The 9876-nt window shown below is 31.8% G+C and overlaps 1 protein-coding gene across 3 annotated transcripts in view; it reads right to left on the bottom strand.

The window, feature by feature from the left end:
• Positions 1-9876, bottom strand: part of LOC113112352 (disrupted in schizophrenia 1 protein-like) — a 57198-nt gene that overhangs the window by 11153 nt on the left and 36169 nt on the right. For 2 of the 3 annotated variants that reach the window (XM_026277820.1, XM_026277821.1), the window contains exons 11-12: positions 8586-8832; positions 5575-5619 (exon numbers count right to left, since the gene is read on the bottom strand). In XM_026277820.1, coding sequence (XP_026133605.1) covers positions 5575-5619; positions 8586-8832 — 292 coding nt within the window. Of the gene's footprint in view, positions 1-5574; positions 5620-7399; positions 7507-8585; positions 8833-9876 lie in introns of all 3 variants that reach the window. The other variant, XR_003293420.1, reaches the window with a different exon arrangement.

Below are 9876 nucleotides of genomic sequence, written 5' to 3'. Positions count from 1 at the left end.
AGTGTCAAAAGCAGCAGACAGGTCCAGCAAGATGAGTACCGAGGATTTTGAAGCTGCTCTTGCTAGTCGCAGGGCTTCAGTAACCGAGAGCAGAGCAATCTCAGTTGAGTGGCCACTTTTGAAGCCAGATTGGTTGCTGTCCAGGAGGTTGTTCTGTCCAAGGAACATAGAAAGCTGGTTGAACACAGCTCGCTCAAGTGTCTTTGCAATGAATGGAAGAAGGGATACCGGTCTGTAGTTTTCAAGAAGCGCTGGATTTAGAGATGGTTTCTTGAGCAGTGGGCTTACCCGAGCCTGCTTGAATGCTAAGGGAAATGTTCCAGAGTGAAGAGAGGAGTTGATAATGTGAGTAAGTGAAGGTATGACTGAAGAAGAGATCGCTTGAAGGAGGTGAGTGGGGATTGGATCAAGTGAACAAGTAGTAGGATGATTGGACAGGAGAATTTTGGAGACGTCCATCTCTGAGAGTGGGGAGAAGGAGGATAAAGTGTGTGCATCCCTCATTGTGACGTTGTCCTCGGTCTGCGGTGTGGAGAATTGGTCACTGATGGATCTTGTCTTATTTGTGAAGAAAGCTGCAAAGTCGTCCGCTGTAAGAGTCGATGGAGGAGGCGGAGGCGGCGGATTAAGAAGAGAAGAGAAAGTCTTGAAGAGTGTCCGAGCATCACTGCAGCTGTTAATTTTGTTGTGGTAGTAGGATGTTTTAGCTGTGATCATGGTTCATCATGGTTCATCATCATGGTTTGATGATGCTAAGGAGGAGCATGGAATGATGGGATTTGTTGTCTTCTACCCAACTGCTGACGGCCATCAATCAGACCGAAAGATAAATCGTGGATTTAACGCGAGTTTAACGATTTGCGTGAGTAGATTACATACAAAGTCAATGTAGAGAAGCGATCAGACTATGGACATAATTGAAACAAAATAACTCACCTGTCGAGTAAAATAAGTGAGATCGGCATCTCTTTCTAGTTGAAGTTTGTCGCGAAGCTACTTCCGCATTTTTCCACGACACTGTTGTCATGTGGTTTCTACGTCATTTAAAGGCGGTAACAAAGGATAACTACGTCATTGACAGGCGACTGCACTGCCCCGTGTCACCGTCTAGAATGGGAATTTTCTCATGATTTACAAGTAGTTGAAAACATTACAGATATTGTTATTTATCTGTTGGACAAAATATATAACACTAGCCTAGTGGTTTTTGGATATTTTACTGCAAGTATCTTACAAATTGTACATTCATGAAAAACTGTAAAAGAATCCATAATCTCAATTTGCTAGTATTAAAGCAGATAAGTATGGATGATGATGTTAATCCGTCAACTCCTCTCATCTGAGTCCAGAACCAACAGCGTGTTCCTCCGTGACGCATTAAAGGAGTCACATGACGTCGCAAAAAACAAACATTATTTTGTGTATTCAATGTAATGCTGTGTGTGTATCCTGTTTAATGTTCAAAAAACACTTTTTCCACACAATGTTAATTATTGTTGCTCCTCTATGCCCCGCCTTTCTGAAATGCGTCACTTTTTTCAAAGTTCATCAGTCTGAAAAGCAAGGTTTGCTCTGATTGGCCAGCTATCCAGTGCATTGTGATTGGCTGAATTCACCAAGCGTGTGAACTATGATGCTGTGTGCACTACTCTACACCGCTCAGAACTCGCGTTTGAATCATCAGTGACAAATCCTTTAAATATGAAAACGTACTTACAGACTGTGTCAGAAACCGCAGACTGTTCTTTGCATAGTTGGAACTGCAACACTTTAAAGAAACAGACACCAACATTGTTGGCAACACTTACAATGAAACAGCGTCTCCACGACATGGCAACAGTGAGAATAAAAAATACACCTGCTTTCTTTGCGTGAACATTTGGGCGGAGTTATGCAAATCTTCCAACATTGTGACATAGACGTGTGGGGGCGTGTTTAAATTAGGTGTTTTAGGGGGGCATGTTTAACTTAACCTTTATAAAGAATATCTCTTTGGGTTTGAGACTTTAGTCTTTTAAACTTTACAGATCTTCTTCATGCACCACGAGCGTGTATCTCTCCAAAGAGAAAGGACAAATTTAAATTATATGACACTTTTAATGACTTCACCCAACCGTTGAGTGCCACCAGGTAAATGGGACAGATCCACACGATTGGCTCCGTCCCAATTCCATCAAAGCTTAATTCACATTATTTCTCCAGCGCTCAGAGTCAGAGAGCATCGCGAGGTGGTCGACTGACTCACATCCGCCCGTTTCTCTCAGGAACGGCTTCTTGTCACTTTAATGAGGCCTGCGGTCTATTCTTAGACCCCCCACACAGGCTTATGAAACACCTTTTATAAACGCTAACATCACACTGCGGGTGAATTAAAGCACTTCTGAATGAGGCTGGAGTCTCTAGGGACGCATTCGGGATAAAACAGCCGCACCAAACGGCCGGAGCGATACAGTTATTGAGGCGTAATGGAAATCATGCTGGGCGTATGTTCGGAAAGGTCACCGCGATCGCTTTAATGTGTTTAAAAGGACGCAGTCTGCATATAGACTGCACAAATTGTACCTTTGTGATAATCATGAGAGGTATATACTACAAAAATCTTTCACAAAGGGAAGATTAGTATAATTCTGATTGTATCAAATGCACTGTTCCTATTTACGAAGACATTTGCAGGCTATTTAATGTGAGGTTTGGTTAATGGTCCTCTAGCACTGACTATACGAGCAAGAAATGGAGAATATAAAGCTAAATCCTACTGAGCTCCCTGACTACACAACATCAAAGGGCACCACCCAATTATAATTATACTTAATTAGAATATATATATATATATATATATATATATATATATATATAAATATATTAAAAAGTTTTAAGTAGTAATAAATTATGAATATAAGATGAAAAATGTGCAAATTTAAATGAAACTAAAACTGAAATAAAAAATAATTTAAGCCTAAATAGTACTATTTAAAATAATACAAATCACATAATGGAATTACTAAACATTAAACTAAAATAAAAACTGAACCTATGATGGTATAATTATGTCTAGAAGCTTAAATTGAGAAAATAAAACCTAAAATCTAGACAACATGTACAACTACACCTATTAAAAAAAATGTGTAATTGAAATAAAGCTGAAAACACATGAAAAACATAAACTGAGCTAAAAATAGGCAAAAAATTAACTAAAAATAAATATTAATAGTAAAACAAACTAATAAGATTATTTTAACTTAATTAAAAAAATAATTAAAATAAACAAATAGTACCTATATATATATATATATATATATATATATATATATATGTATAACAAAATTAAAAAAAATGTAGCTAAAATTTTAATGAAAACTGAAAATATAAAAAAGATAAAACTATTTTTTAATTGTTAATTGAAATAAATCTGAAATAAAAAATTACTAAAACAAAAACTGAAATAAAAATAAATGAAAATGTCAAAAGCACAGAACAAAATTACTACAAATTTAAATGAAAACTGAATATATATATCATTTAAATACATTTAGATATGAATATAAATTATAATAGATATAATTAAAAATAACACTGAGGACCAATCCATCAAACTTCACTGGAATCAATTGAGTCAAGTTGCTGTCTATAAAGAGCATTTAAAATAAGAAGTAAAGATCATTTCCAACGATATCTGATAATTTAAGACCTTGCTATAAAACACAAACCACTAAAAATACCTTAAATGTGAGAAGAGACTATATTATCCATTCTGTGCTGCTGTAACAAAAGCCTTTCCCTGCTCCAGACACAATTCTGACCTCTGACCTCATCTCCCAAAGGTCATTAAAGAACCAGTCAAACTATATCAGACTGATTGCAATGGACTGACAAACTAAATTCTTTCCTGTGAGATATTTTCTATAGCTATTGGTATTTGGATTTGCTACTTGTGTCAGTGACATCTCTAAGCACTCATCAGTATTTCTGGTCTGTTATTCTGGTTCCTGGTTCAGAAAGACTGTAATTGCTGTAACTCTGGTCTCTCTTTGTGGAGGCTGACACAAACGCTGCACTGAATGAATGGATTGACGGACTGGATATCGATTGAGCATCGTTCACACAGTCAGGTGCTGAAGTTTAAGTATTGATGGAGAGGTCAGGGTGGATTTAATTAAATCCCTGCTCATGCAAACCTCATTACAGGCTTGATTTTTCCATTTCCCACAATGCAATGCTGTAGGTATTATGCAAAAGGGCTCTAATGATGATTGCAAGGTCATTACAGTTAGCTACAACTAAACTAAAATAACATAAAACCATTATTAACATCATTGCTTGAAATCAAATAAATGTTAACTCACTTAATATATATATATATATATAATTTTTATTTAGTTGCCATTTTTGTTGTTTAACTTTAAGTGCTAAAACTAATACTTAATATTGAATAACTATTAAACCTAAGATTAACAAACTATTAAATAAAAATTTATAAAAACTATACAGATACTAAAAACATTTTTGTTAATTTCAATTAAGCTGAAGTAACATTAAATTTAAATTATTAGATGAAAAGCATGAACTGAAAGTATTACAACAGAACTAAAACTTAAGTAAAAATAAATTGAAGCAAAATGAGAAAATAAGAAAATAATGTAATGTAAAAAATTAAACTTAAATATAAAAAAAATTAAATAAACGTAAATACAATGAAATATGCATAGTAATATATATATATATATATATATATATATATATATATATATATATATATATATATATATATACACACAAAATTAGACATTATGCCTTGGCATCTAACTGAAATAAGCTGAAGAACTACAATTAAGAACTGTAAATAAATAAAAACTAAAACCAAAAGAAAAATAAATGATACTGAAATAGTTCAATAAAAAAAAAAGATTAAATACAAAATAAGCAAAAATAGTAATAAAAATGTTAAAAGCACATTACAAAATTTTATATATATATATATATATATATATATATATATAATAAAAGTATTTATCTGCATTCATATATAATTTATTCATTTATATATATATATATATAAAATAGAGATGATGCCTTGCTAAATGACTAAAGTTTAAGTTTAACAAAAATTAATGAACTGAAAATAAAAATAAACAGAAATATATAAAACAAGACAAAAAAACTTCTAAAACTTTAACTTAACTTAAACTGAAAACAGAAAATAGAAATAAAAGAACTAAAATAGAACTGCTTTAATACTGTCACAATGCAGTCCTTTTGTGACGGAGTTAAAACATCTGTTAGAACAGAGATAAAGACGATAAACCCAACTCCTGTGATTTACTTTCTCTAATGTTACTCTGAACACATGATTTTCTTTCTTACAAAAGAGAATAAAACAGGCATTGTAAAGATCAAAGAATGATGAAATGTGCAATAAACGAAGCCCACACTTTCTTGTATAATCTCAAGTTAAATGATGACATTATGTGATGGACAGATCGAAATGTAAATGATGAGAGCTTCTTTTGTCGTGTGAAGTTTAAAGACTCATATTTTTAACATCAGATGTGTGTAAACGCAGCAGCCGTCGCTCACCTCAGGGGAAGCATCCTCCAAACAGAAGAGAAACTCCTCTAATTTCTGCAAGACACAGAAGAAGGAATGAGTCACTTTAGCAGAAGATTAAAACAAAACAATAAACCTCATCTATTATTAAAAAGCACTCAGTGCACTGACATTACGGGAAGTGTGCAATAACTCGTCATTACGGCTGACAAGAAGCAGAATATCTGAACGGGTTCGGCCCATCTGTGTGGGTCATGATTACATTCAGGAGTTGTGTGCTAAAGCAGACAATAATTATCTCACAGAGACAGATCTATGAGTTTAACTCCAGCTGATGGGAGTCCACCTCAGGAAAAGCAGGAGCAATATTAAAGTGTCCCAGGTTGCCTCTTTTATTAGATTTTGACCAGGTCTAAAATCATATTTAGCTTGTCAAAAGTCAATGGTTTATTGCTAAAGCAATATATTCATAAGAAATAGATGGCTACAGGCAAAAAAGTATATTAGAGCACACACACACACACATGCGCACACACACACATATATATATATAGAGAGAGAGAGAGAAAAGTGTGCCCAATACCATAATATATTAATAAAATATAACATTAATATAATTAGTTTCTAAATTATAGCCTATATAATTATTAGAAAATTATTATTAATAATAATAATAATGCACATTTCTATTACTATATTTTTTTAACTATACATTCTAACTATAATGTATGTATAATAACAGCTACTATATTATTAATAGCTAGCTAATTATATTATTTATTTAATTTATTACTAACTATAGAGTAATTTACTATATATATATATATATATATATATATATATATATATATATTACATATATCATAGTAAAATAATAATAGAAATAATTTTCTAGTACTACTGTTATTAATTACATTTGTATTCATTAATATTTTATGTATATTAAATTATATTATTAATTATAATACTTATTCTGTAGTACAATTATCAATAGTATTTAATATAATTTATTACAATACATACATATGTGCAAGTGTGTCCAAATAGCATACATATTATTATTATTATTAATAATGTTAGGATACATTATTGTACATATTATATACATACTGTACATTATATTGTAAATTAAAGTAAATATTGATGAAAACAAATATATATTTATTTCTATTAGTATTTAATATAATTTACTATAATACATGTGCAAATGTGTCAAAAAGCATAAATACTACCACTACTACTAATAATAATAATTATTATTATTAATAATATATAATATAATACAACAAAAGTATTATTCATGTCTATAATTATTATAATTACTATGGTCGCACTTTATTTTAGGGTTCAATTCTCACTATTAACTAACCATTAACTATGACTTTTGCCTCAATTAACCCCTTAGTTGCAACTTATTAATAGTTTATAAGGTAGTTGTTAAGTTTAGGGTATTGGGTAGGATTATGGATTGTCATGCATTTTATATACTTTATAAGAACTAATAAGTAGCCAATATGTTAATAATAGACATGCTAATAAGCAAGTAGTTATTGTGAATTGGACCCTGTACTAAAGTGTTACCATTACTACTACTACTAACTGTACTTTATACATATAATTATTTACGCTATTCGAACACACTTCCACTTACTTATATAATCATTATAAAATGTGTATTTCATTTAATAATAATAGTATACTGCTTTTATTATATTAACATTATTTAGGTTTGTTAGACAAATATTAGACATAAATACTTTGCAGTGTAAGCTATGTGAGAGCATATGTATTGAGGATGAAGAGCAGTGATTGAGAGATGAGAGAGAAGAAGAAGAAGAAAACAGCATCACCTCACCTTCTGAGTCCTGGACGAGTGTTAGGAAGAGGGGATGATCTTCAATAGACGAAAGACAAAACAGTAGAGACAACAGAGCCCTGCTGAGCTGAAAGATATTAGTACGACTTCCAGAAAGTTAAAGGAAGAAGGAAGAAGAAACGAGTGGAAATTAGAGTCGTTCAGCAAATGGATGGTTTTTATGGAAATGAAGGGAGCCGAAGGAAAAGGGTTTCTATTTTTAGTTTCTCATTTTCTTTGTATTCCAGTGTGAGATAGTTTTATACTCATCAGATTTAAATCACACATTTGACACACACACACACACACACACGCCTGGACCACAAAACCAGTCTTAAGTGTACATTTTTCGAAATTAAGATTTATAAGATATATATCTAAATATTTGGCCGAGATAAACTATTTGAAAACCTGGGGGTGCAAAAAAGTCTAAATATTGAGAAAATCACCTTTAAAAGTTGTCCAAATTAAGTTTTTAGCAATGCATATTACGATTTAAAAATGTTGATAAATTTACAGTAGGAAATGTACCTAATATCTTCATGGAACATTATTTTTTCTTAATAATCTACTGATTTTTAAATGTTTGTCTCGTATACAAATATACCCCAGACTGTTTTTGTGTTCCAGGGTAACATAAATGTAAAACTCTCAAAAGTTCATTAAATATGTCTATTTTTTTTTTTATCAAGTACTATTGATCCTCAGGATCTTAAGAGGAGCGTTTGTTTGTTCATCTCTTAATCATCATTGCATTGCTTTATGTTTTGATCATGCACTAAGCATTTAAATCTCTTCTTATTAATGTGAGTGACGACTGATATTTATATTATTTTACGCAAGTTCTCACTGATTCACATTGCAAGCATCAGAATTGCATTACTTTTCGTTTCACAGAAATATCAGCATCTGCATCAAATTGCATATTTTTGCTCAGTTTGAACCTTTGAAAATGTATTGAAAATGTAAAAACATATCTTTTTAGATTGTCTAAATTTTAAATTTTTAAACAGATTTTATTATTTCAGACTTTACAGGGTTAATTTTACCCAATACTTGCCAAGTGGCCTAGATGCATTCAATCGAAAAAATTTAATATACAAAGACAAACATTTTTAGACCATGAACATGCATTAAAGTATATTTTGGGTAGATTTTGGTGATATTTAATGTGTTGTGTCTTTACCTTAGTGAACTCTGAGTGTTGGAGGTCGGCCTCGGGGCACCAGCGGCCCCCTAGAGCGGTCAACATGGCGCAGTCCGCTTCCTCTTTACTGAACAGCAGGACATCTGAAACCGATCCAGGAACAGAGGGCAGATCCTCGGTTTCGGAGATACCGGTAATGGATGTGTGCTGATCGAGGCTTTTCAGGAGCAGATGACAAGCTTCCAAATCAGCCTCCCAAATGTGTTCCAGCACAGGACTTCCACAGCTACAGAGAGAGAAAAACAACAAATAACACTTGCTTTAATGTTTCGCAAGTATATGTACTAATATTCAGACACTTTAAGACTTAAAAATGAATCTGAACTTGCATCAATGAAAAGGATTTATATTCATGAAATCAGACATTTCTTCCTTGCTTTAATCTTTTGCAGCATCATTTAGCTGCATTAAAATCAATTCTAAAAAAGAACATAAAACTACATAAAACAAAAAAATCATTGTTTCCACAAAAATATTAATTGTTTTCAACATTAATAATAATAAATGTTTTTTGAGCACAAATCAGCATATGACAATGATTTCTAAAGGATCATGTGACACTGAAGACTGGAGGAATGATGCTGATAATTCAGCTTTGAAATCAAAGGAATAACTTATATTTTACAATATATTCATATAGCAAACAGTTATTTTGATTTGTAATAATATTTCACATTTAATTTAATTCATTGATATTCTACAGTGTTGTAATCTTTAGTAGTATTTTATTTACAGTTCTCTGTGGAATTCAAACAGCATCTCCAGTAACGCACACGATATCAGTCACAGCATATCCTACATGACTAATAAAAATTACAAGTTATGTATAATATTATTTCAAATAAAAGGAAAATTGAATGCGAGTAGAAACCGAGCAGCTCTAAAAATTTTTAGAATAGTTCTCTGCATACTTCTGAAGGCACTTTGGCTGTGTTTGTGGTGTTGCTTTGACCATTTAAACATGTTAATTAAACAAAAAAAAAAACAATCAGATGCTTCAAAGGTGTGTTTGTTACTATAGCAACAGTAGATCAAACAATCAAACTTTGGTTATGTCAAGATCAAGAGAAAATTTTGTTGTGATAACGAGAAAACAACTTTTGTTATGTTGAGATCATGAGCAAATAATAAATCGTAATAACGATAAAACAACTTTTGTTTTGTCGAGATCAAGAAAATAAATTGTAATAACGATAAAACAACTTCTGTTAGGTCGTAATCACGAGAAAATAATAAATCGTAATAACGATAAAACAAACGTTTGTTATGT

Source organism: Carassius auratus, chromosome 13 (assembly GCF_003368295.1).
Source record: "Carassius auratus strain Wakin chromosome 13, ASM336829v1, whole genome shotgun sequence".
In the NCBI taxonomy this organism is placed as follows: Eukaryota; Metazoa; Chordata; class Actinopteri; order Cypriniformes; family Cyprinidae; genus Carassius; species Carassius auratus.
This window is presented reverse-complemented; position numbering and strand designations above follow the sequence as displayed.